This window comes from Agelaius tricolor, unplaced genomic scaffold (genome assembly GCF_023055355.1).
Source record: "Agelaius tricolor isolate 1412-34295 unplaced genomic scaffold, bAgeTri1.0.p SCAF_12, whole genome shotgun sequence".
In the NCBI taxonomy this organism is placed as follows: Eukaryota; Metazoa; Chordata; class Aves; order Passeriformes; family Icteridae; genus Agelaius; species Agelaius tricolor.
Window position 1 is genome coordinate 19720825 of NW_027269272.1, and position 27993 is coordinate 19748817.

Consider the following 27993-nt stretch of genomic DNA (forward strand, 5'->3'; position numbering starts at 1 on the left):
TAGTGCTGCTCTTCTGTTTGTCACAATATACAGGGGATTTGTAATCCCTTGGGCTTGCAAAACTTGGGAAACTCAAAGTAGTTAATGCATCCAGGACTTTGTAAGGAGACATCACACTGGATTTTGGGAGTGCTTGATGGCTGAAATTGTGGACAGCACTGTAGAAAACAGGGAAAAACCAGTAGAGAGCCAGATTAGGGAAGACATCTATGGGGCAGAAAGGAGAAGTCATAAGGGCGGAGGGAAAATGGAGGCAATATTGTGTGTAGATATTTTTACATACCTTATTGTTGGGTTTTTTGATAAGGCTGTTATAGTCTGTGTGGTTCCTCAGAGTAAAGACAAAAAGGAGAATTAAGATCTTGCATTGTACCTTTTTTAGTACAATTAAGACTTACTTGGGAGAGCAGAGTAACAACTGAAGTCCTTGGCATCTTGCAGACACTAAACTTCCATTGCTTCTTCTTTTCCAGGTGTCCTGGCTGGCCATGACAACCGTGTCAGCTGTTTAGGTGTTACTGATGACGGCATGGCTGTAGCTACAGGGTCTTGGGACAGTTTTCTCAGAATCTGGAATTAACTGGGAGCCAAACATGTACATTCTCCATTTGAGATCTGGAGAGATCAATGCTGCAGCCTATAGCTGTGAAATAACATTTCTACCTTGTATTTGCAGGTGAAGTTTTTCTATTCACTGATTATTACACAAAAAAGGCTTTCTGTAAACTAGAAAAAAAAATCAAGTGAAGAAATAGGGGAGGGGGGAAGAAATCACTGACTTTTTAAAAGGGGCCAGCACACATAATCATGGTGACCGACAAACTAAGAGCCAGTCTTTTTGTTTTTGGTGGTTTGGTTAGATTGTCCTTGAAGGGTTTTTGCTTGTGCTCAGTCTGCTAATCCTGTACTTTTTTTTTGTACATAACAGAATATACACATTATAGCAGCCAATCATGTAACATTTGTCTGTATGTAAAGAAATATGTTTGCATTTTTTATGGAACTACATTTATAGCTTTGCTTTTAACCTGAGATGTCACTTCTGAGTTTTGTAGTGGGTGAACTAGATTGCTGTTTTAAATGTTTTTGTGAATTTACTGTAGATAAAGTGAAGCCAATGGTATGTATGTGTTTTTTATAATGGAAGGCATTTGAATTTTTTTTAAAGGCCCTGGAGACTCCCAGTTAATACCTACCGCCTTATTCACTCACTTCTTGACCTGCTTGCCTGGTTTTGATCAGGGGGTTCTTCCTTCAAGCCAGTGGTTCCTGGTTCATCCATTGGCAGTCATGACCTCCAAACACCAAGGAGTTAATGCCAGGTAGACTTGCACCAAGAGCAGTAATAATTGGAAAATAAAGTAAATCCAGATGTTTTAGCTTCCTCCCTGCGGGTTTTTGCATCAGTTATTCCATGCAGTCCGTGGGTACAGAAGCCAAGTGGCCGAGTGCTGTGGCCAGCTCAGCTCTGGCCACACGTGTGGCTTTGGCTGCTCACAAGCTCCAGCTGATGTGCACTCACAGTGACTTGGCTGCTGCTCAGAGCCCAGAGCAGCGTGTGCAGAGACTGCTTGTTCCACACCAACTGAGAAATTCAGGACTTTGCTTAAATTCCTGAAGAGGATTTAACTGTGCAGTTAATTGCTTCTAATTCCCCTCCAAATTCAGGGGTTGCCAAAGCACACCACAGCCAAAAGTGCTTGTTGTTAGTTCTGTGCAGTGTGAATTACCAAAGGAATTGTGTAACTTAACTGCACCTGTGTGACCCCTGGAACCTTCCAGCATAACCCTGAGGATATGTGCTTGTTCTGTGTGCTCTCTGAGGGCTGTGCCATGGGGGTTTCATGATGCCAGATATTCTGCACTTCCAACACCATAAATGGCCATTTCTGCTCCTTTCCTGATTTCATTCTGATTTTGCTGTCAGTTGCTTAGAAATCTCACCAAGTACAGTTCAGTACAGAGACAGGAAAATCATGGGACTGATGCCCATTTGAAACTGCCCAGGGAGGATGCTTAACTTTTTGGTGCCTGGCAGCATGTCTGTACTCCAGTGGATGTTCCCTTGGGAATCTGAACATCTCTGGCTATTTTGGAATGGGGGATTAAGTCTATTGGCTTCTCTTAAGTGACTTAAAGATAACGTGAATTTTAAATCACCAGGTTGGAAGATGATGTTAGCTGTCATTCATTGGAACTGATGGGGAGTCTGGGTGTCTCTGGGTCAGGTAGGAAAGAGAAGGACCCAGAATCCTGTAGTATATCCAAATGGATTTCTGGCTGAGATGACTTCTGTCAAGTTTCTGACATTTTTTAATCCCTAAACTTCAGTACTTCCAGACTGTGCCTGTAAACTCACCATGTCTATAATGGTGAAGGTGCCAATAAATGTGCCAGTCAATCACGGTAAATTCACTTTTAAAATAAGAAAAAGGCACTTCTTATACTGGAGAAGGAACATTTCCTAACAGCAGCCTGTGGTGTAGGACCAAAATCCCACTGTATTGTGTCTCACAGGAATTCCTCAGTGTTTTGCTTTGTGATCTGTCTGCATTTATAGAACTATTATGGAATTCTTGTAACTCTCTTAAGTGAGCAGCTCTTTGGGATCTTGCAGACTCAGTTTATTTTTTAGTGGTGCACTTGATTATTTTTTTTATCTCACAGCTGCCTTGAGTGAATCATTCTGGAAATTTGTTACTAAGGAATTTTAAGAAAATATTCTTTTTCTAAAAAAATTGTTTTCCATAGAAGTGTGTTTTGAACCAATTTCCTAGTCAACACCTTTGCCGAGACAGGTGCCATTTTTACATTCTGGTATTAAAACTAGTTTCTACTTGTGAAACTCCAAACCCAATTTTACAGCTGTATATAACTTTTCTTACCAGTTCAGGTAGCCTGTAACAGTGGTAATGGCTCTTGTACAGGTATTACTGCAAATAACTTCACTGTCATTGTTGGATGGCTGTTGCCTCTTGGATTCAGCTGCTTTTAAAGTAAATCCTAAGGAATGCCAACTACTTGCTGAGGTGTCCAACAGCATCACAGAGCTCTGCCTGCCTCTGCTCCTCGCTCAGCCCGGGCCTGAGGGGCTCTGCTGTCAGCACACGAGGCCTGGGAGAAGCCTGAGCACAGCAGGGAATCGGCGTCTGGTGCAGCTTTGGAGCCTGAAGGAAGCTGTGACAGATCCTGCCCAGGTGCTGGCTGCTGTTCCTGCCCTGGCTGTGGGTTGTTTTTCAAGCCTGCAGGTTCCAGTACCACAGGTACTGTGTGATGCCACAGAACGACTCAGGCTGTGGCATTCCCTTCTTTAAATGGCTGGCAGGGACCTCTGGAGGTCAGTGCCCCAGCTCAAGTGGAGGTGGCTTTTATGGTAAAAGCTCAAACTCCTCCTAAAAGAAGGAAGGTAACGAAATGACCCTTGATAGGTTTTACCCCAGCTTTGAATTTCAGAGACACTGGTGTGGGCCCAGGTGTGCAGCTTGTGTGACTGCACCATGACAGCAAACTTGCTCACAGCAGGTCCTGCAGCATGAGTGGGCACATCTTCACTGGCTTTAAAGGTTTGTAGCCAGGCTACATCCTTAGCTGAAGTTCAGATAAGTTGTGTCATTACAGAACTGGAGTAGTAACCAAGAGCATTGTGCCAAACAGTGGCAGAGCAGCTCCTGCCCAGCCTCTCTTTTAAGGCAGTCTGTTACGGCTCGGGAAGCAGAACCATGTGCTTGATCTAACAAGGTTTATTTTATTCTGGTAGAGTTTGTCAGCATTTTCTAATGTGATCTAACTTTCCAATAGAGAGTTCTCCCTTCAGGCAAGTGCCCAGCCTGGGCTTGTTCCCATGTAGCCTTGGATGGCTGTTGATTGGTGGAGAAAGCAGTCTGAGATTCTGGAAACCACAGAAAGCTGCTGTGGCTTCGTGCTGATGTTTGCTCATGCACTTCAGTAGTGTGGCCTGGTTCCATCTGCCTGCAGCCCTTTTCCTTCCACACACTGCTGTCCTCTGCTGTGCTGAACTGCAGAGCCATGGCAGGGCTGGCAGGGCTGACAGCTCCATGGATTGACAGGATTTGTGCCACTCCAAAGGGAACGTGCATTAAAGAGGCTGTTCCTGCCCCAGGACAGGCCTGACCTTGCCTTGGCAAAGCTGAGCTGGAGCAGCAGCAGGTCTCAGTGGGTCCTTCCTGTAATGCATGGGCTGGAAGTATTTGACTCCTTCCTTCAGTTTTGTAACTGCTCATCCTTTGATGAAGTTCACATTAATTACTTTAAGATGGAATGAAAACATTGTGAAAACATTCCCAGAGTTGTAGTCTGTCCTCTCTGGGGACACTGTCACCTCCACTAGGTTTAGTGCTGTGCTTTAAGATGTTGGTGAGAGTTTTGGCTAATCAGACTAGTTGGTATCAATGGTTGTGTAGCAGAATGGCTGGTTTTGAGATAGCATTTCCTGTCCAAGTACTTAGCATGGGTTGATGGTGCACTGTGTATCCAGTACTCTGGCATGCATGCTGGTCACACTCCTCCTACACTTCAGAGGCACCAGAGCCTTTTATCCAATTGCTGGTTATGTAAAATACATGCAGAATGTTAATGCAGTGTTGTTATGGTAAATGTGTGAACAGTGTTACTAATTGATATAACTGATAACAGATTACATGTGCCTGACATTCTTATACCACACAGTATGTTTAGGTTTTAACTAATATGGACTTCGGTGGAATAGTCTTAGGTATTTCAAGCCTTTGTTTTACTTACACAATGGTGCTCTCTTTGTGTTTTTCTTTTTTTTTTTTTTTAAATAAAAGCATCTGAACACTTGTAGTACATATTACATCCAAAGGAGTCCAAAGCAAAGTGCTTCTAAACATGCTTAATTTTACTTTGCCTTTAGTTCCCAGCATCTCTCATCAGCTTTTTTTGTTTTGTTTTTACTTGTTGCTGACTACTTTGGAAAACTTTGGTAATGTTACCAATTATGAAGTGATTCTGCACTGCCTTTGGATTATGTATGTATTCAGAAACAGTCTTAAGGCTTTTATTTAAGCTATTAAAAAACCAGGGACTTGTGCCATTTGTTCTTTAACAGTGCTGTTGTAAAAAGACTTCGCTGTGACAAAAAAATCACTTGCTATGAACTCTGTTTATAGCTTTTTTTTTCCACGATGGATCTTTTTCTTTGTATTTGTACAGTGGCTCAGTGAAAGATGTTGCCATGAGTTGATATTGTAACCAATAAACAAGTGCTTTTAACCAGCCTGGCTCAGCTGTCAGTGTTGTATTAGAGCAGTCCCTGGGCTGGGGATGGAGCAGCCACACAGCAGCAGCTGGGCTCTGTCCTGGATCTGCAATACCTGTGGGACAGAGCTGCCAAAGAACTTACTAGAGCACAGGGGTAGGACTTTTTTAATAAATAACTGTAGAACACATGCATTGAAAGTTTCATCTTGATACAAAGGTCAATACAAATGCTCCACAAACAGAGCATTGATACACAGCTCTGCCCTCACCACACCAAGGCTGGGCTGTTTCTCAGGGCAGATTCCACACTTTCCCTCAAACCCCCAGGACTCCCCATGCACAGTCAGAACAAACACCTGAACACACTGGTGGAAGTGCTGTCTTCCCTTAATGCCTCTAGCATTACATCTTGCATCTATTTCCTGATGAGACAGCCCTTAGTTACTTGAAAATAGCAAACTCCTGTACCTTAGAACTCAATCATTAACTTAGTCAATATTAACACTGCCATAAAAATATATAAATACTCTGAAAAGGCCTTTCTTTTAAAATAATTTTAAAAAGTCTAGTTAGAAAAAAGTAGATGTTGAATGACTGCAGTCAGCAACAGCAGAAGGTTGTTAAAGAGGCTTTGCTGTAGTTGAGCAAAGGTCAAAGACTCCATCACAGCTGCCTGGAGTCTGACCTAGAGCAGACCTGTTCTCCAGCAGAGGGGCTGGAAGGGAGGGATGTGGTTTCACCATGTCCTGCTCCCTGAATGCAGCAACAGGAGCTGCAGGTCCCTCCTGGCACCCTGAGCCCCTTCTCAATCTGCACCAACCGTGCCCAGACCATCTGAGCACACCCTGCTGTGAGCTGGGGCTGTGACACACCTGAGCTCAGCACCTGACCATGGTTCCAGCCTCGTGCTCACAGGCAAAGGACCACATCACTGCTCTACCCCCTGCCAGAAACAGGTTCACTTCCAGGGCATCAGTGCCCTCTTGGCTCAAGGCTGGCACACTGGCACCTGCCTTCCAAACATCTCGAGAGTTCTTTCCAGTGCCACAGTTTGTACTTCCCTTCACTAAACAAAGTCACATCCACATGGAAAACCAGCACCCTCCATCCCTGGACAATTCCTAAGCAGCTGAAAGCAGGAGGCTGGGCTAAGCTCTTTTCCTGTCTGAGGTCCTGGATGCCAGGAAGTGAGACTTGCCACTGCTGCATACTCATGAAAACCAGTGAGGATTTGGGGTTTTATTGTCAAGTGCCCAAAAAACTTAGTGTTCAAAGGTAATTTTTAACCCAAAATCTGCAAAACGAACATAACACTCAAGAGTACCACAGCTCTACCGTTTGGTTCACCATCAGAGTCCAAGTTTTACAGCAACTGTCACCAGAGTAACATTAAAAATAGAAATCATTTTCATAGAATAGAAGTGTCACCTGTAAAATTTCTACTTTGCCCTACAAAGGAGCACCGGGAAGGTTCACAATGATGTTTTATTTACTCTTTTGAAGAAAATGTTTTGTGAAGCGATCTAGTTCGTTCTCGAGGTGAATGGCTTTATTTCTGTAAAACAAACAAAAGCAAGGGATTCACTTCAGTGCCTGAACAATCCAAAGGCAGGATCAATATCAGTGTTTCATTTCTATTCATCTACTCACACCCCCAGCACCAAGAAAACATAAATGCAGGTTTTTAGAAGGGGTGTGTGGGGGCAGATGTTCACCATCAGTGGTGGTGGATGCCCGAGGCCAGCAGGCACCAGCCCAGAGCCACAGGCGCCTTTCAGGAGGTGGAAAGATCAGGAAACTACAGCTGAGGCTGCTTCCAAGTCCCTGAACCACCAACTGCTGGAAGTTCCTCCTCTGCCAACACCTACCACTGGCACCACCAGTACTGCACTGGATGACTCAAAAGAGCACAGCTGCTCTCCTGCTCTGCTTGGGGAGGGGCTTTGGGAAGGTGCCACCCTCAAGTTACCAACAGGAGACTAAAATTCTGGTGAAACGCCTGTCTCCCCCACTAAAGAGAGACAAGGGTAAAGATGATCTAAGAAATAATATTTTTGGAGGTTAGCTGATTCACTGAGGCAGCAGCATCCATTTATTTAACATACCCAGAGCTGTTCAGGCTCTGCATCTCCTTCTGCACCTGAACTAACCTAGTTCAATTCCAGAGTAACAGCAAGCACTGACCATTCTGAAGTCAGCAGGGCTAAGAGATGCTTGTGGCCAGTCACACCAAGACTTACCTCAGCTGCTTGGAGGTGCTTTGTATGTTCTCCAGCTGATCTATTTCTTTGGAAAGCCTAGCTATTTCTTTTTCCAGGTTTTTCTCAGTAATATCCACTTGCTGACAGAGCCGAGCAAAAGTAGTGGCCATTTCCCTAAGGCGAGAACAAGTTTATGATCATGATTTACAGAAGTTTATGCTAAAAAACCCTAAGAAATAAAATCTCATGGCATTGCAGTGTGCAGGACACAGCAATCAAAGCCTCCTTCTGCATGGGAGTGCAGAAGAGAAGAAAGCAGGAGAACTGGGTACTTTTTAAACTAGAAAAAGAAACCCTCAACACACCAAATGCACTCAGTCCATGCCTACATCGTGCCTGGCCACTTCCACAGAACATTAACAGGTGCAGGTCTGAGATGGGGCTCTGGCTGTGGCAGGAGGTGCCAGAGCAGCCCCACACTGCCAAGCTCAGTGCCCTGTGCCACACTCAGAGCCCTGCTCACAGGAACCTGAGCCCTGTGCAGGGGGAGGAGTGCTCCAGACCTGCCCACCCAACCTGCTCCAAGACTCCTCCTCACACAAAGGGCAAACAAGCCTAGTTACCAGCCTGGGCCCAGCACCCAAGCTCTCATGCAGGAGATGAAGCACCCTCTCCTCTCTACTGGAGCAGGGTTTGAGTGCAGCTCTTCCATGTCCTCACAGAGCTGCTGGACACAGGGATGGATCTATTTCCTCTACTAAAGCAAAACTTTTTACTGTTCCTTTTGTTTTGTTTTCTCTTTCCAGAACACTTTCTCACTTGTCTCTGCCAAGTAATGTCTGGCTGATTATCTTCCTTAGCTTCTTCTTGGAACTATGTGTTTTATTGAATTATTATTTCAGAAAATTAGGGCTGCTAATGTGCCCTCAGGCCCACAGGGTGCAGAACACCTCTCCTGTGTAGCTCAGGAAATAGTTCAGAAAGGCAAGTGAAGTTCATCTCCTGCAGTGCAGAAGAGCCAGGACTGGCTGCTCAGAACCTGCCCATAGCAGCCCCTGGGGCAGAAGCTCTGCTCATCCTTCCAGGGACTCCAAAGGCAGAACAACTCAGGCCCCCCTAGAATGATCTCTCATGTCTCTACTGTAAGGGGCTGGACAAAGAGTCACCATCTTCAGAGCACCACACACAGCCACACAGAGATGCAGGTATTGGCCTTTCCAGGTGGGCATTTTAAACTCTCTTCAAACCCCCTCCCACTAAGTGCCAAGGGACAATAGAGGTGCCCTCATGCAGGGCCAGTGACAATGGCCTGTCACCATGATATTTTCTGAAAAATCCCTTCACCAGGATTTTTTCTCCTGAGAAGCTGAGAAGCCTCACAAAAGAAATGTACACAATAATTATCTGATTGCTTTGGAATGTGGTCTGGAGACTGTTTACCAACAGGTGCATCTTTGATTGGTTCCTTGTGAATTGTTTTTAATTAATGACCAATCACCCTCAGCTGTGTTGGACTCTGAGGAGTCAGTCACGAGCTTTCATTACCACTCTTCCTAAGCCTTCTGATATATCCTTTCTTTTTCTATAGTATAGTTTTAGTATTTAATTTCTTTTAATATAATATCCTAAAATAATACATCAGCCTTCTGAGAACATGGAGTGAAATTCTCATCTCTCACCTCGGCCTGGGGAGCCTCACAAACACCACAAGTCCTGTGGCAGTGAGGGGCCAGCCTGTGTGACACTTACTGCTGCACCTGGTGGCTGCAGTTGGCACTGGTGAGGCTGACGATCATCTGCAGCTTCTCGGTGGCGTAGTTCACAAACTGCTGCTTGAAGGCTCTCTCCTTGGCCCGGGTGGTCCAGGTCAGCCTCTCATACAGGTACAGCAGCCCGTACATGCTCAGTGACAAGGAGATCAGTTTCCAGCCTACGGTCTTCCAAATCTGAAAAAAAAAATCTTCATTAGCTTAAATAAGGTGCCCTATGGAATAAAAGCTAACTTTGCCCATTTTTTAAAAATCATCTCCACAGCCCTTTCACTGGACTTAAGAAATTAATGTTTTCCATATTATTGCTGCAGAGCGATACAGCTACATTAACATGAGCTGGTCCCCAATGGCACAGAGAATGTGCAGGTTACAGAAGCTTGATGCTCTTCATGAAGAAGCAAAGCTCCAACTAAATTCAAAGTGAAGGAGGTACCATCAGATCCCCATTTAATTCAGGCACTGAACACAGACTTCTGGCACAGAGAATACACCCAGCTGTCCTCAGAGTGACTGCCTGGTTTCTCACTGTGAACTGACTGTGAGTATCCAGGGCTCATCTGGCCCAGCATCAAGTCCATGGCACGCTCTGTGTCACAGCCCAGGCAGGACAGAGCAGCTCAGCCTCTGCCACCCCTTCCAGCAGGAAATGTGCTACTTGCCACTCCACCAACAATGATGATGCTCATGGAGGTCCGGGACGTCAGCGAGGCTAAACTCAACACCAGAGGGACCATGAACTCCTCCTGGGGCACGCTGTCGGGAGTTAAGGCGGGAAGGCTGGCGGCAGACGGGGTGCTGGCTAAAGGACGAGGGATCTGGAAGATGGGAACAGCCTGAGTCAAAAGCATCAGGGAACTACACAGATGGGGTTTATTTTCATATATTCAGGTTCTGATTTACTTGAAGGAAACCCTTCAGCAGTGAAATCTGCACAAAACTCCTGAGGAGAGAAAAAGGGTCTGTGTGGGGCTGGTTCTGACCCAAGGATCCAAATATTACAAATGGAATAGGCTACTCAAAGGATTCAAGCCAAAGGAAAACCAACTTGTGTAACAGCTGCAGAAAGTTTAAAAGAGGTTTTCAGTTCCATTCTAACCCTGAATATAATCCAATAAAAACAACCCACACCAAAAATATCTCACACAATGGATCTAGGGAAAGGTAGCAGGAAGCGTGTAAATAGCATTGGCACAGAGGAAAAATCAATATATTCTCATCAAGGTAAAACAAAGCAGCCCAAGCTCTGAAGGACTCACATGTAGGTTTGGATCTGCTAATCCCTGGAGTACTTTCTGAGCTTGTTTAAGACCCAAGAAACGGTTTACAAGAGAAGTCCATCCCAAAGAAAAGTGGAACATGATATCCTCTTGAAAATCTGCACACAGGCTATGACAGTTTAGATCATAGCTAAGATCAAACTTCCTGCATGGAATTAGCAAGTGGAGCTGATCCTGAACACTAGAAGGCAACAATGGTTTCAGATTTTCTAGAAATAAGAACAAATAGTAAAGCTGAGTTAACATTAGAAGAAGAGCATATTCACAAGCAGTATCTCTGCACTGCTGAGCAGCTTTATCAATTCAGAGAATCTAAACTGGTCAGTTCATTATTTATTTATTTGTAAAATCACTGGCATTTCATCAGGATTGACCCTAACAGAGCAGGGAATTTATTGCTCCAATACAAGAAAACAGTCATGAAAACTAACTCACTGCTGGAAAAAAAGGCTCAAATAAACCAAAAGACCTCTACCACTGATCAAAAGATAGGGATGGAGTAAGGGAAAAAATCCATTTATCCATCTGTTCCATGGTGCCACACAGAAAAGGCAACATTATTACATAAGAGGACAGAAAGGTTCATGTAATTTCATGATCTCACTCTGAATCTTTTATTACCAGGAACAGACCAATAGAGATGGATGTGCAATGAAGTTAACTACTTACAAAGAAAAAAAAAGGGGAGTGTACAAATCCTTTGTGAAATAAACTGTTTTGTTTTCCAGGTCTGGAGGAACCTAGGGAGAGCATTATACTGCAGGAACACTTTCTAATAATTAGTGTATTTGGTGTGTCTCTCATTGAAGCCAAATTTTAAATGGGTTTATAAAAGGATTAGATGAGTTTCCAAAGGACAGGTCCATTACTACTTGCTTAAGCCATTAATCCAGATGCAGTGTACCAGCTCAGAAGTTCATAAAATGGACAGGGATTGCTATATTTACCTTGGTTCATTATTCTTCTCCCCCAGCATCTGTTACTGGTTAGTATCAGAAACAGGGGACTGGGCTAAACACTCAGTCCTGGTCTATCATGGCTTTTCTTTTATCCTTTATAGCATCAATGTTAAGCATGATCAGAAGGAAAATTCCTTTAAAACTGAATTTCCTTAGATTGTCTTCCTTTAAATGTGAAGTGTTACCATTCCTCCTCCCTCCTCCTACCAATCATCTCCTGCTGGGACTGGTGCATTGACTGGTTGACTTCACTGGAGCAGCGCTCAGCCAGGTTCTTTCCCAAACCATCTTCTATGTGTTTGTTGAGTTCCTGAAGTGCCACAAAGAACACAAGCTCATCAGTTTGTGTTTAGCCAATCAGTTGCATCATATGGGGCAGGAATATGTTACACACTAAGCACTGTTATTTACAGTGGGAAGAAAAGCATGTTTCCATGGAAATACCATGCTTTCCAACTGCACACTGGGACTGAAAACCTAACTAAAGTGACACAGGAGAGATTTCCCTAGGACTGTAAACATTAAAAGGCACAGAAGTCCATACTTTTCACTGTGACAGTGCAAAGCAAACCACTACCTACTGCCCTGCAAAGCCCTTACTGTGTCATTTGATGGGAGCCAATTCCACTGCTCTGCACAGGGACAAACCCATCCCACCAACTCCCACGGGGGCCTGCTCAGGATACTCTGCTGAGGTGAACCAGCACAGACTGTCCTGAAAATGCAGCACTCCAGGTGATCAGCCAGGCTGCAACAGCCTGGGATGAGCTCAGCTGGTTGGAGCATGGTGCTGTTAACACCAAAGTTTTGGGTTTGATCCCCAAATGAGCCATTTGTGTAAGAGCTGGACTCAGTGATCCTTGTGAGTCCCTTCCACCTCAGAACATTCTGTGACTCCAGGGCAGTCAGCATCACCAGCAAAGTCTGGGCACGAGGGGCAAACATAGCTATATGTGCTTTAACTTAAAGCACTAAGTTTGAGAAGGAATTTATAAAATTAAAAAAAACAAATCAGTTTTTATTAAAAGTGCTGAGTATTTGCAAGCTCATTTTATTTTTGGATATATTTGATTTTAGGAGTAGAGAAAATTATTTATGCAAAGTCTTATTTACTGGAAGTGAAGACTCGAAATTAGGAACCACTCTACTACTAAAAAGATGTTGAAAAAAATTAATTTCTTTCCAAAAACAAAGCAGAAAATATTTTCAACCTTTTTTAGCTTTGGGTAGAGATATGCACATGTCAGCAAGCAAAAATCCTGCAATGCTCAAAGTCACAAAATCTCAGCAATTTATGAAAATACAGAAGTAGAAATTAAGGGAAAGACAAAGAGTCTGGCTTCAAACCATTCAAGAAAACTTACTGTCTTATAGAGCTTCAATACTTGAGGAGAAGGGTGGAAATCAGAATAAAATTCATCAACTAAAACTGAAAGCCGGCAAATCTCATCAGTCATGGCAGAGGAGACCTGGAAGAACACAGGAAATGCATAAAATGTTTCTGCTACCTTTTCCAGAGTGAGAACAGACAACTGCATGAACTGCCCCAAGAAATCATTCAATCATCTGACAGTCAGCAAAGATTGCCATTTTAAGCATTCATTTTTTCTTTTCTTTTTAATTGAAAAAGGAGTGTTCTGATATTTCAAACATATTTCCTGAGATGGGTGGACTGCAAAAGCAGCTGCCTGAGAGAAGAGGCCACACCTGGATGTGAGAAGTTGTTCCCACTGCCTTTCCTTACTTTGTTTTCGACTTCCTCAGTGACGCGTTTGATCTTTTCCTTGGTGTCTTCTGTCAAAATGTTCAGCTGATTTCTCACAAAGTCCAGCCTGTCCTTCTGATCTTCTCGCTCTTCCATGGATTGGACTCTAACCCAGCAGAAAGGAAATCACCATCACCACCATGTATTCCCCCAGGAAAGGAACAAGCCCTTAACCAGGCTCAGCCAGCTGATGGTTTCTGAGCAGCCCCGGGGAATCCCAAGTGACACCGGCTGCCCAAAGCACAGGCACTGCTCCAAGAAGGGCTGGACATGGCAGCTCCATGTGCACAAGCATTCAAAGGCTGTGCTGAGCAAACACAACTCAAAACCAGCATTTCAAGTTAGAATTGTCATCACTGTACTGTCACATAATTACAACTAAAAAAGGTGTGGGGAATCAGAGGCCTTTAATAACTCATCTACCCTGATTTTCAAAAAGGGTAAATCTGATCAAAGTGCTGCTCACAAACAGCACTCAACCACTCGGTCTGATGACCCTGCAAAGCAAAGGGGATGTGGCAGAAACCAACCTTGGCACAAACAAGTCTCTTTAGAATTCCTTGACCTATCACTTAAGCAAAAATTCCTGAAAACCTGGAGAGATTTCCTCTTGAAGGGCCACCAGAAACAACAAATAGCAATTCAAACTAAGAGGCATCACCACAGACATTTTGGTTAACTCAACTGACAGAAAGAAGCAGAATATCAGAATATTTTCAAACATTTCACAGCATGTTTTCATGGGATCTGACAACGTGAGACAAGCCAGTATGTAAACAGGCAGTCTGTAAAAACTGACATATTCAGGAGGATGAGTGTGTTTGACAGCACAGTGAAGTCTGTTGAAACACAAAGACACATTATTGACAGGCAGGAAGGAGATGGATGGGAAGGATTAATCGTGACAGCAAGTTCACTGTGTACAAGAGACACAAGGTGGCAACAAAAGTGAGGAAAAACTGCACACATTTGCAAACCTCAAAGGATACATGAAGCTACCAGACAGAACAGATGAGCTGCTATCATTAGCACTAAAGGATTACATGAGTGAAGAGAGAATAAGGATATTTAAGGATGCAATCTGGAAGGGGCCAGAGGCCAAGCCTCTGTTAGCTTGGGCTCATATCATTCCTTACAGTATTCTAATCACTTGCAAATTAAAGCATCTGCATCCTTCCACTTTTCTTCTTCACTGTAACTGTTAAAGAAAGTAGAGTGGGCCCAAACATCATCTCTGAAATGCTATATATCACTAGAAAAACTTAACATTTTAACTATTTCTGAAAAAAAGGCTTGAAAACATACAGATTGCAAATCAGTAAAAAAGAACACCAAAGTAAACCAAGATCCCTGTACAGAAATCACAGACCAAGAAAAGAACTGAGTGAGCAAGTGAACAATGATAAGACTGACATATTGACATACCAGGGAAATTGTCTGTTTCTTACCAATCAGAAAAAGTGGATTTTAAAGTCCATAATGGCCCAAGAAAATCACCAGCCCAGAAATGGCTCCTCAGATGATCTGGACAAACCAAATCCAACCAGCCCTCCACCCCACCTACCTTTTCTCTGCTGCTGCAACGTTTATGGTGTCCATAATGTTTTTCACAGTATCTATTATCTGTTTAGCTCTGATAGTGTGCTGTTCAAACTTGGTTTTCACGGCTGACTGCGAGATACACTCCTGCGAGGGGCCCAAGCCACAACACATTACTGCAATTCCATGCCAACACCATCAGGAATTTCACTGTCAGACAGCACATGCTGCCAATTTTACCATGAACTTAAACCAGTGGGAAATAAAAAGGGAGAAAGTATAAAGAAATCAAAAGACAACAGAAACTGAAATCTCAAATGAATCTACAGCAGCAAATCTGCCTTCGTGTCCATTCACAGTAATGTGCATAGGTTTTCATTCTTTTAAAATAAATTAATAATGAAAAAAAAAAAGAAAACTCAGATGAATACATAAGATAAATCTATCTCTTCAGGAAATTTTCAAAACCATCTATTTGGAATTACAAATGTCAAATATGAATACTAGCAATATGGCCTGGCTTTAGTTTTATTTGTTGCACTACACAGTCTTACTTTCAAGAGACAATTCTGTCAAAATATTTGACATTCTCATGTCAATACTGACCATCCAGGAACAAAATATACAATTAGGAATAAGAAACAAGGGTTTTCTCATGGGATAAATAAAAGTTAAGTAGTCCTTAAAATATCAGTTTGTTTGCATGTTATTGAAGTGTTAAATTAGTAACAATACAATTTCTAATCAATCTTCAACATTGAAGAGCAATTCAGAAATACAGGACAGTGACTGAAGAACTCTTGTGGTTGAGGGGAAGAAAGCAAGCAGCTGACTTCCTTAAACCAGACCAATGGGATTTTTAAATTGTTCTCCATCTGTGGATTCACCTTTCATGGCACAGGTTTGGATGGCTTTTAGAAAACTTGCCTATGACCTTAGCATATGCTGTAATTACAAATCTCAGCTATCTAAAAATAATGGATGAAAACAAAATAAACAAAATGGGTAAAACAGTCCCTGTTCCTCGACGAAGCAGATCTAGAAATCAGCAATGAAAGGCCAGAGTTTTTTAAATATCAGCACATTGTAAGAGCTAGACTAGGCACAGAGCAGAGTCTTCCCAACATTAGTATGTGGTAGATAAAAGGATGACAATCACTCACAACACAATCAGAAAATCCAAGTTAGAGCACTAGGAAAAACACAAAGGTTAGTCAAACGATGGGGAAAGATAAGAGGGGGACAGCAGCAGTTTGGCTGTTAGTCTGTACAAAGTATTTACTGAAACCAAGATGAGCTGGTTCAAGAGTCTAACCAAAACCAGTTACCTTAGCCAGTGCCAGCATCACAGGACACTGTTAGTGCCCAGAGTGCTCTGTATCCCAACCCTGGGCAGAGCTGGGGAAGGGCTCTGCAGCGCTGCCTCATCCCAGCCCTGCCAGCCAGGAGTTCCCTTCCTCCCTCCTCCCTCCTCCACTGCTTCCCACAGCAATTCTGCTGCCAGCACTCTGAGAAACTCGAGGAGCACCCCAGCCCAAGGCATGGTGGGGTTGGTTTTATGTAGGATATCCTCTAGGCACTACTGCACACAGTGCAGGGCCCAGGCATTTCTCTGCTGTTTTAATGAGGCATTCTGTGTACCTCAGTGTAAAATTTCAGGAAAATACACTGACCATTTTCTATTATTCCCTAGTATAAAAAATCCAGCACTGATCCAAGAATTCAATACTTTTAAAACTGCCTCTCTCCTTTCCTTTGTTGTAATACAGCTGACATAGTAGCATCACTTTTTAAAGCTACTACATGAATCTCTAAAATCTTAATTTTCCCACTGCTTACAAGTGTTTCTAGTAATGCCTGCACCAGTTTTTTTTTAGCAACTTCAACCACCCTATGCTTTGCAGACAAACATGTTTCATCTAGTTTCAGAATGATTTTTGCCCTCACACTAAAGTCTACATAACCCTTACAAGCCTTCCAAAATTAGTCCAAGCTTTTCTCATATCACAACTAACTAGCACTGGTGGGTTGTTTCTAGATTTATTTTTTAAAAGATTCTATCTATACCGAGCTCATATCAGTCCTGGAATGAACAGGCTTTCCCATCATGGAGCTCATACTAAAATCAGGAATGTGGAAGTACTGGAGAAGTAACAGTTCCTCTTCTCAGCCCATATGGAGAAGAGGGAAAAGCTGTCCAATTTTAGTGATGACAAAAGCAGGGTGAGAGAATCCAGGAGGAGCAAACCCAGCAGATACAGCCAGGGGGAACAAGGCACATGTGGACAGGTCTGTGAGGTGACAGATTTCTGAGAGATGTTTGGGAAGTCTGAGGGCACCCACACAGGACAAGGAGCTAAAGGCAAGACAGACTGAGGGAGAGGAGGAGTCAGTGTTTGATGAGGGCAGACAGAAGCATCTGTGCTCTCATCCCTTCCTTTTCACACACTGCAATGTAACCCCAGTGCTGGGACTTGCAGCTCCTCTGTCAGGAAACAGAGTAAATGCAAAGTGCTTAGGCTGCACCAGGGCTGCACAGCATCTGAGTTTGGTCTGGCAGTGCACAAGGCAGGGTAGCAGTGAGGATTTCACACAAAGTTCTCCCTGCAGTCTGAGATTCCTCATTAATACAGAGCCCAGAGCTGGCAGGCAGAACTGATGTCAGCATGCTGATGTCAGCTACTTTATCAGCTGAGGTGACAGTAATTTGAGTATCAGGCCTGAAAACTTCACACCTGGTAAGACATTTCAGTCTCAGCCTTGCTTTAAAAGCACATAAGCTTCCACTGTAACTTAGAAAACTGCCACAAAACTTGAATGTGAAAGAGGCTGCAACAGCAAGCACTCAAAATTTTAATTGCTTTGGCAATCTTAATTCATCACAGTTGTCATTCTCTAAATTATGGGATCATACCCCTATTTAAAGCCATTAATAATGATTTTAGGACAAAACACTGCTGAGCAGGGAAAAACACTACAGAATCCACTATTCTCACTGTTGGAGTCAGGTGTGCAGCAAATGTAACACACTGGGAAAAAAGAAAAAAGGCTGATTTAAGGCCATGCAGTGCTGTCACAGAATTGTTCCTTGTGCTACAGAAACTTGTCATGGTTGTGATCCTGTGTGACAGATATTTCTCATTGTGGTGGCCAGCTCGAGGGCTGACTTACATATGTGCTGAGCACTCACAGCATCACATCATTTAATAAGTCATCATCCATCTTCCTATTGAAATATTCTAAGTGTGGAGTGCTTAAATGTAATTATAAGAGATTTTGTCAAAAAAGCTTTGGGTACAGCAGATGGCAAAATACAATAAAGAACAATAACTGATTTAGCAGCTCAGTTTCCACTGGTTTCCTGCTGGCTCAAAGTTTCCTACTATGGTTCTGAGGACAAAAATTGCAAAAAACATGCAGGTTTGACTACAGCTAGAGACACAAGAAATGTCATTTCTCATGGCCAGGCCCTGCCAGTACCCTGCACCCATCATTTCAACACTTCAGTCACCTATCAGAAGAGTGTGGATAAGGAATAAATTTAGTCTGACTTTTTCTTATGCAAGACCAAATCAAGCTATTATTTTAAAGCCTTTCTCAATACACACATGATTACATAATTCAGTTCTGCTAAGGTTAAATGGGTTTGTTGTAATGCAAGAAAGACTTTTCAGAGGCAGTTTGATTTTTTTTTTAAATACTCATATACAAAACCATTGAGGGATACCCAAGAGGCTTCCTTAAGATATCCAAGAATGGCTTTAGTTAATTAAAGTTATCAAATTTAGCAAGTAAAATGGATCCTATAATAAAGAAACCACTCAACTGTCTAGCCAGTCCTACTTCTGTAGAAACTGTGAACTCCAGCTATGAATAATGGCTAAACTGAGGTGGAAGGGTGGATTCTGTACAGCACAAAGGATGCAAGGAGAGTGTTAATGATCAGAACAGAGCTAAGAGGTACATAATGGTGATAGATTCAAAACTCTGGCTTTAGAAATGAAAGTAATTTTTTAGATTTACATTGATGAAACTAAATTTCTTACTGCAAACATTCACCAGCACATGGCTGTAAGTGATACATCAGTTTCAAGACCATAATTTCTTCTTACATAGACTATATTGGTCCTGAGATCTCAGAACATGAGCTATGAGTTTTGGTCCCTTCCCTCACTGATATAATTCTCCTTTCCAACAACTACCTGCTACTCAAGGTGAGAAGGTATGAACAGAACCCACAGAGAAGGCAAAGCTGCAGATGGCTTAAATACATTACACTCCTCCACTTGCTAATATGGATAATGCTCAGTATAATTAAGCTAAGCATAAGGAAAAGCTACCTTTACAACAAAAACCAGGCAGTTTAGAAAGCCCATCATAAATACCTCAAATATCTGCTCAAAATGCTGAAATTCTTGGAATCTTGTTTGAAATCCTTCAGCAAGTGCTCCACCTGTGAAACAACACACTGTAAGGGAGACAGCAGTACCTCACAGCAGGGACTGCATCTTTAACACATTTATCAGGTTTTATGGTGTTTTTCTGTATTTGAGGAAAAGCAGGAGTTGCTACACACCACTCTCTGGCATTCCTTGGGCCTTCTGTGTCCTGGCACTCAGAACCTCTTTTGCTGAAACAAAAAAGATGCGGTTCCTTGCTTCCACAGGATCAATAACTTTGAGCTCATCGACCAGGAACGTCAGACAGCGCTCCATGTGCTGCCTGCGCACCTACGGGAAGGCAAAAAGCGCATCAACAAAAGGCAAAAGCTGAGCTGTGAGCACATCACAACATCAGAGGCACAAGCAGATGCTGAACCACCCTCTGAGAGCAGACGCCTGCCAACCCTACAGAAGCAGCAGCTGCTTTTACTCCTCTAAACAGACCTGGACACAGCAATACCTCCTTGTACAAGTGCATTTACGTAAGTCAGAGATCTCAGCCAGTTTCTGGGGTAAACCCTTCTTTTCCCAGCATGGAGAAATAATTCTCACTGCAAGCTGGCTGCTGTTGGCAGCATCTGAAGATCCAAACTGCTCCCATCCAACACTGCACCTTCCCTGCCAACTCTATGCAGGTATAAATTTATAAACTGTGCCCTCAGGCTGCACTATCACTGCAGAAACAAAAGGTAATACAAAAAAGATTAAAAAACAAGCTTAACTGTGGAGGAAAAAGGTTCCAAAGAAGTCTCCCATATTATTAATTGCCTGCATTACTGTCATTTGAATTGCAAGTTACTTTTTGGTTTGAATGAGGAATAGGTTATTTCCATTTTCTGACCATGTAACTTAGCCTTTAATGAATAAGACAGAGCTGGTGTTTCCATATTAATACATATTAATTAACTGTCAACCCATGTAAGAGCCATCAATTCACTCACATCTTCCATGTACTCTGGTTCTGATGCAGAAGCATCCCATCTGTTATTGAGGATGAAGATGTTTGGCTTGGAAAGTCGTTCGTTCACTTTATGGAAAAAATGTTTCTCCTAAGAATTAAAGCACAAACAGAAAATTTCCCAGACATCCAAACCAGAGTCATGCATTCTTCTGTAACAGATTCTGAAGTTAATCCAGTTTTTTATAAGTTTATTATAAAGAATTCATCAGTATAAAAGCCCACAGATATTCAGCACATAACAGACTTAGGGTAGTTCAAAAGTCATCAAATGTCTTAAAACTGATGCCAGTGCTAGTCAAAGACACTGCAACTTTCCCTAAAAAACTGGTAAAAATACAAACTAAGAAAACTTCCACAAAATAGTTCAAGAAACACTGATGTCTGACTAAAACAATGAAATCTCCCTTACCTGAACTACCAAGAGGCTCCTGCTAACCCTGTCAAATCTAGCTCTCTATCCAGATAATATCATCTAACCTCAGAAAATATCATCTTACCTCAGCTAGGTAAGATCAGCTTGAACTACAGAGAAATAACATTTCCTGCATGAGGACATATGGTTGAGACACAGAAAAAAAAGTCATCGATGAATGTCTTAATTTAACAAAATAAAGTGTATTTAGGTCTCTTGGCTGCACCTACCACCCATTATTGCTGTTAACAGAGTCATAATGGGTAAGTCGTGATGGAGGGAGTCCCCACTCAGCAAAGCTGACAACAGAAGAGATCTCTGTGCTGCCATAAACTTTTCCAGCCTGCAGCAGGACACCTCAACATATCCTGGACACAGCACTGGAGACCCATTATTCTCCAGCAGCTGGGAATAAGCATGTGCAATCCAGATCACTGCTGAAGAAATCAAAACTTTGTCTGAGGAGAATTTATAAGGGAACAGTAGAAGAATCATGCTTATCATGTTTTCACCAAAATAATCTCTGGTAGTGTGGTAGAATAAGGCCAAGTATTCTCAAACCTGCTAAGGTAAGAGGCAAGAACAATGCTTAAAGAGGATGAGAACTTTTTAGTTGTCAAAAGCTTTATCTGCAGGATAACTTATGTTATCTACACAGCAGTGAGATGTTCACTGAAATAATTTTTCTTTTTCCTTGAATTAAAAGGCCCCAGCAGCTGTGTTATACACATAATGTAAACAACTTACAGGTTTTGTCCATACTAAAAGCCTAGAAGTGCCACTCATGAATAACAGAGAAGACATGGCCACCGTAGTGCCAAATCCTTTGTCTGGAATGTTTTAAGAATTTTCTTTTTCTTCTAAACTACATCTCTTGTATTTGACTCTTTGTGGACTCAGCTCAGAAGATGGAATGCAAGGTTTTTAAACTTGCATTCTTCTCAGACTTCTGCTAAACCATTCTAATTTGCTAGAATGCAAAGAAATACTGTCCTTGCACACTAAGTTCTTTATTGTATTAAAAATTGTCTCAACAGTTAGAAAGTTCACACCTTTCAGGTGAGAACCATGCTCAGAACAACTAGAGCATATTATTTGTCTGCAGTGGGCTTAATAAAAATCATCAGGAATCCCCTCAGTAGCATTACTCTGCATTCTGGCAGTCACACTTGCAATAGCTTAGAAACCTTTTATTGTCAGCATCCACAATACTTAGTTTAGTCAAAACTGGAGATCACTACAAAATTACACCAAATTTCTGGTCTTGTATTTTGATTATTGCAACAGCTGCTCTGGCCACCTTAAATGTTCCCCTCCTCTTACAAGTCCTCCAATATTTAGGCTGCAAGGTTCAGAGAACTCTTCTGTCTCCTGAAACAAGGCTTTACAGAACAAAGACATTAAAATATCTTCAGCTCTCCACACTGCACAGAACCTTATTGCTCACACCTTCTTCAGAAGAAACAGCCCACTGAGGGAACCTGCAGCACTCATCCTCAGCACAAGGTGTGCCAAGGGAATTCACCCTCTTCTGAGAGAGGAACAAGACAGGAATTCAACTCCTTTCACCCAGTTTGTGTATTTTACTGCATTTATGGAGTATTTTTGGATATGAAACACTCCTTAATTTCTTTGATAATACAAGTGTCTTCAGTCCACAAGTGTCTTCTTTTGTTGGTAGCAAATACCAACAAATTGCAAGGCAAGACAAGCACTCCATCATCCATTTATCAAAAACACAACTGAACTGGAAAGGACAATCATGACGCCCAAGGCAGAGAAAGCCAAGCCAGTCAGAAATTTAAATTTTGTTTTCTGTTTCCTAGTGAGAGATATACATTATTTCTTGCCTCCCACCCCCAAGTCCTATTCACAAGACCTAAGTGCAGTGATTCACTTTCTGTAAAGGTCTTAGCTATTCTGGTTATGGAACTGTTGAATATTTAAATGAAGAAGGAGCATAAAATCATTGCATATCATACCGTGTTCATGAGAGTTGATTCAGAATTGGCAACCAAGACAAACACATCAGCATCTAAGCAGAACTTGTCAATCCAGCTGTCCAGTTCTGTAGTGACATCTGTGCCAGGGCTGTTGGGAACAAAACACACAAACTCTTATTTACACAGCAAAGAAGTAGTTGGTTTTTATAAACTGATAAAAATAGATTGGAAATGCCTAAGGGCCTTGCAAGAAATTACAGAGGTTTGTATCTCGAGGCTGATGCCTACCTCAAGCTTAAGATAAACACTGCACAAGGCAATTACCATCTGGAATTTATCAGACACTTGATCATTAGACTACCTATTCATTCCAAAATGCAATTTCTGATTAGTAAGTATGTACATATAATTAACTGCCAAGTGAAGTGACAGGCAGTCCATCAGAAACCCAGACAGCCTCACACAATGGTTCCCCTCCTTGGATCCTAATTTTAATCAGAAGAGACTGTAGTTCATAAAATATTTTTTTCATTAATAAAGTCCAAGTTTAAAGCAATATGCTATGTAAGCTGTGCAGAGATTTAAGAAGAAACCAAAATGAAGTTAAAACTGTAGTGCTATCCGTTTAAAAAACATTAATTGGAATACGAGCATTAAGTCATGTTTGCAACACCTAAATGATTGTGGTTCAAATTTTCTCAATTTAACAGTGAAAGGATGAGTTGCTCTTTTCAAATCCCTGCTCTCTCAGAATATATGCTCTTTTCTTTTCCCTGTAGCAACAGAGGCTGTACAGATCCAATAATAACAAACTCCCAGTGATTTCAAAGTACAAGAGATGGAACAAAAACCACTGAAATTTATTAGAATACACTCTTGAGTGTTGTTTTCTTGAAGAAATCATACTTAAAAATTCACTGACACCTGTGTGAATTATTCACAAATTCAGTATTTATTGATTTACATGTCAGGTACAGATCACCTGAAGGTTTGAAAAGCTACTGTAGGTTCTAATGCAGTGGCCAGAAATAAGGGCATTTAGCATGGACAAAACAACCACTTCCAGAATTCTTTAAACACATCAACACAGAGGAAATGCCAGCCTAACACAGGGCACACTCAGCTGACATAGTCAAAACTACATTTTGAGGTCACCCATTACTTTGGTATGTAGGCACTGCAACTCATATCAGAAGCTTTTAAAAATGAAGTCCACATTGTTTATACTTCACATGATCAGTCTGAAGCATTTCAAGAAAGGAAATGGGCAAAAGGTTGTTGCTGCAACAACCCTATTCACACTTCCATAGTGCTTGTTCTAAAGGTAGAGTATCCTCAGCCAAAAGCTATTCCCTTTTTCAGCTCAGTCACAAGACACCCGTCTGTTCCAACTGCTACAAGGGCAGAAACAGGAGGGTGATGACAAGCAGTACATAAAAAAGAACAAACTCTGTACTTTCAAACAAAAAAGCCTTTCAAGAATTATGAATCTAAACCAATCTCTTTTCTAAGCATTGTAATGGCTAATATCCTTAAGAAAATATTTACTGAAACAGAAGAGATACCTGTCCACTATAACCAAATCATCTCTCAGCAGGGCACACTTTGACTTGGGCCAAAAGACATGGACGAGACAGCCAGCCTTCAAATCCTTATCCATGTGAAGCGCGTGAGCCAGCTGATTGACTGTCTAGGGAGAGCATCAAAGAGAACACAGACATGAACATGCACCTCAGACAGGGCTGTAAACCAGTCTAATTCAGTTCTCAAGCAAACTTGGACAGGATCTACCTTGAAGAGGGTAACAGAGTTCATACTTTGTTCTGCTGAATAGCTGTGATTTTTTTCTTTAAGCTCTTCAACTCACCAGCAGCTAAAGAACAAGTTGTGCCTTGAAACTCAGACAAGAGTTTCTTTTGAGCCAAAAATGTTCCCTACAGGGCTGAACTGAGTGCTGCTGAGCATCATCATGAATTTGCCTCAGAGGTTTAACAAATCAGTGTACACAGTTCACTAAGATGAGCACCATCAGTCCGAATGAAGGGCACATTCCAAATCCTTCATCAGTAACAGGACTTACTGAGTCCTGTAAAAATAAATCATCCAACACATGCCATGTTACAATGAAACAACACACGTTAGTTGTTTCTCTAGAACAGCCAAGAAAACTGGGCAGCAGAGCACTTCCATTAGTTTGCTCTTCCCTCCTAAATAAGAATTTAAAAATGCAGAATGAGTGAGCCTTATACTTTTGTTGGACTTTAAACTGTTGTTTAAAAAAACACTCTTTAAGAGTCAGTTCCTGTGAAAATTGGCATGAAATCATCTAAGAAATGTACCTTGACACTCTTCTTTTCATCTGATCCTTCCGTCATAAGATAAGCCTTATCTCCATCAGTCCCTTCCACACTGAGGAAGCAGTTTGTTGTATGGCCAATCCCACTAGGAAGTACCTTGTCCCACAGCATGGCATTAATGACTGAACTTTTCCCACTGCTTGTTCTAGAGGGATAGAAAACAAAAGTACTTTGAGCAGAGCACAGCAGCATTAAACACACCTTTGTGCTGAACCAGCTGAACAAGCTGGTCTGGGTACAGAGCTCCAGCCAGGTGAGAGTGGGGAGTGCTCATTCAGAGGAACTGGTCACTAACTCCACCTTCTGCAACAGCTTGAAGCCCTCAGCAGTGTCCTACTTTGCACTGACCCTCTACCCCTCACCCAGAAATATCTGAGGTTTAACTATTACACAACAGCATGAAGTTACACAGACTGTAACTCATTTTTGAACTACTTCCAGAAAAAGTTCAGCGCTCACTGTACAACAGTTCACAAATTTATCCAAAATGCCAGAGAGAGAGTTGAGCTCTCTTTTGTCCTGCTCAGAACTTTTTCTCTTTGCAGAAGGGAAACTTTTAACACACATCACAGCTTGTACTCAATTTTTAACTTTTTGAAATTTTGAAAAGGCTGAGATATAACTAATTTCTTTATTTCAGAACTTTTTACAGGTTTTTTTAAATAACTAAATTACTTTTAGCAAAATGAAGGCAAGACCACTGTTGTACAAGTTTTTCCCAATACTATCACAGAATTTTTAGAACCATGAAGATTCACATGTTTAAATGTACGGACAGAAAAATCAATCTCCCCGAAGCAAAGTGGACTAGTAGATCACATTGTTACTGCTATCCTTAAAATCATCACACAGATCTATCAGATTGATGTTACAACCAACCAGGCAACTATACTATCTCTGTTTCTCTTCAGCTGCTTATAGATGAACAGCTCCAAGTTTAGTTCTTCAGCACTTCTAATCAAATACAAAAAAAAATCCTAAACAGGAACAGTCCAAAGCAAAAAAAAAAACCCAAAAAAACCAAAATGAAAAAAGATTAAAACAAACAAAACCACCACCTTAAAAAAACCCAAAAGCCATTCTGGAGAACAGGACAACCTCTGACCTACCTAAGTCAAAAAAAAAAAAAGAAATTAAGTACTGGCAATTTCATTCATTACCTGCCAAAAAATGCCACTTTCATGTGTCTCCGCGAGAGCACCTCTCCAATGACTGCCAACTTGTTTTTATATGCTTGTATTTTTGCTAGTTCATCTTCTGTTGCTATATGATCAAGCTCTGGGTTCTTGTATGTGGCTACACACAGAAAGGAAAAACATAAAAGCAATCACATACAGAGAACGTGTTCTGTGATACAAGCTGTAAGTAATCAGTACTTAACATGCCAACTACAAATTTTAATTACAGTGGTTAAACAAAACAAGAAAAAACCCACTACAGACACTGATACCAGCCCTTATCATTTGACAGCTCTGCCCCAAGCACTGCTGAAATCATGACATAAATCACTTCAGATCAATCACCAACCTAACCACTGATGGGCTAACCCAGTGAACACAGCTTGATGGGCTAACCCACTGATGGGCTAACCCAGTGAACACAGCTTGATGGGCTCGTGTGCCCAGTTCTGTGGGACACTTGCTTCCTTCAGAAAAGAAAGCCAGGACCTCCCATGGATGTACCAGCAAAGCTGGGCTATTTTGCCCCCACAGAACTCACTGGGATGATGAGCAACCAGCTCTGTGTGGCCTCACACATACCACGCTGCTAAACGTGGCTCTGAGGGTGTGACCAGTGTTTCCCTGCATTGCATCACTGATGCACCTTTCTGCTGGAAAATGGGAGAACCTGTTTGTCCCTCCTTCTGTGCAAAACAAACTACCATAGAACTATAAAACCAGAGTGGTTAAGCTTTCACCCCCATGGAAAAGAGACCAGGCTACCAATGCATGTGAGTTACTCAGCTTTTAGGGTATGTAGCAATGCCAGGCATTCCTTCCAACACAAGATGAAAAAAATCCCCAGTGTCAAATGAAAAATGTGACTATTTCTGAAGGTGCACGTTTACACAAACAGCACAGTAACAGATAACATAAGGTACATTATGCTGCAATAAAACATACTCAGAACAAAGGACAAGGCTCTCGTGTTTAAGGGGAAAGCTCACCTTCCACAAACGCCGCTCCCTCAGTGACATACTCCAGCAGCTGGTCGAAGATGGCAGTGATGGTCTTTTTGGCCAGCACAAAGTGCTTCAGTGGAGAGACAGAGGCTTCTGCCATGCTGCAGCTGCAAGGAAAGGCGCATCAAGTGACCAAACACTCCGTACACCCAGCTCATTAAAACTCATACACTGCCCACACAGCCATTAGGAAACAAAACAAAACAAAACAAAACAAAAACGCCTGAAGCCCCAAATCAAAGCTCGAAACTCTAAAGGGCAGTAAGCTCAGTTTGAGCTGTTTACTCTGCTCCCCTCTCCTCCCCACAAGCGCCAAGAGCAGCTGGCGAAACTCGGGGGCAGGTTCGAACTGATCCGGTGCTATCTGTCCCGGAAACACGAGGCTTTCCCCTCGTCAAACGCGGCTGAACCATCCGCGGCTCAGCGCTGTCCCGCTGGCCAGCGAGGACGGGCCCCGCTCCCTCCCGGAGCTCCGGCTCGGTGCGGTCAGGCCGAGGGGCAGCGGCGGCCCCAGCCCCTCATGGTGCCTCACTCAGCCCCGGTCCCTCACGGAGCTCTGGCTCGGCCCCGGTCCCACATGGAACCCCGGCTCAGACCCGGTCCCGCATGGAGCCCCGGCTCAGACCCGGTCCCGCATGGAGCCCCGGCTCAGACCCGGTCCCTCACGGAGCTCTGGCTCGGCCCCGGTCCCGCATGGAGCCCCGGCTCAGCCCCGGCCCCTCACGAAACCGCCGCTCGCCCCAGTCTCTCACGGAGCGCTGACACAGCCCCAGTCACTCACTGAGCTCCCAGTCCCGGCCTCTGTCCCTCACGGAGCCCCGCTGGCCCCGGCCGTGCCCGTGACCGCCGCCGCCGGGACGGGGGGGGCGTCACTTCCCCTTCCTCCTCCTATGACCCCGCTCCGCGCCCGCGCCGGCACCGCCATGTTCAGTGCGGGCTGAG

The 27993-nt window shown here is 42.8% G+C and overlaps 2 protein-coding genes across 3 annotated transcripts in view; one reads left to right on the plus strand and one right to left on the minus strand.

The window, feature by feature from the left end:
- GNB4 (G protein subunit beta 4) overlaps positions 1 to 5256 on the plus strand; it is a 30594-nt gene extending 25338 nt beyond the window's left edge. For both annotated transcript variants that reach the window (XM_071438020.1, XM_071438021.1), the window contains one exon: positions 474 to 5256. In XM_071438020.1, coding sequence (XP_071294121.1) covers positions 474 to 580 — 107 coding nt within the window. In that variant the 3' untranslated portion in view covers positions 581 to 5256. The remainder of the gene's footprint in view (positions 1 to 473) is intronic.
- Positions 5257 to 5390: 134 nt separating this feature from the next.
- Positions 5391 to 27991, minus strand: MFN1 (mitofusin 1). The gene is made up of 18 exons (XM_071438018.1): positions 27833 to 27991; positions 27037 to 27158; positions 26030 to 26165; positions 24852 to 25014; positions 24078 to 24202; positions 22552 to 22660; positions 20138 to 20245; positions 19331 to 19484; positions 19140 to 19207; positions 14780 to 14901; positions 13195 to 13321; positions 12815 to 12919; positions 11658 to 11760; positions 10471 to 10700; positions 9874 to 10029; positions 9192 to 9388; positions 7482 to 7616; positions 5391 to 6796 (listed from the first exon to the last, which is right to left on the minus strand). The coding sequence occupies exons 2-18, from the start codon at positions 27149 to 27151 to the stop codon at positions 6727 to 6729; spliced, it is 2223 nt and encodes a 740-aa protein (XP_071294119.1). The 5' UTR covers positions 27152 to 27158; positions 27833 to 27991; the 3' UTR covers positions 5391 to 6726.
- Positions 27992 to 27993: the final 2 nt, after the last annotated feature.

Excerpts from the sequence above, each read along its gene's own strand:
- MFN1 (XM_071438018.1), bottom strand. The coding sequence starts at position 27,151 with ATGGCAGAAGCCTCTGTCTCTCCACTGAAGCACTTTGTGCTGGCCAAA. Across the intron at positions 9,389-9,873 it reads TCATCATTGTTGGTGGAGTG|ATTTGGAAGACCGTAGGCTG; the intron begins GCAAGTAGCACA and ends TTTTTTTTTCAG. Across the intron at positions 7,617-9,191 it reads TGCAGCCACCAGGTGCAGCA|GGAAATGGCCACTACTTTTG; the intron begins GTAAGTGTCACA and ends TTCTCGCCTTAG.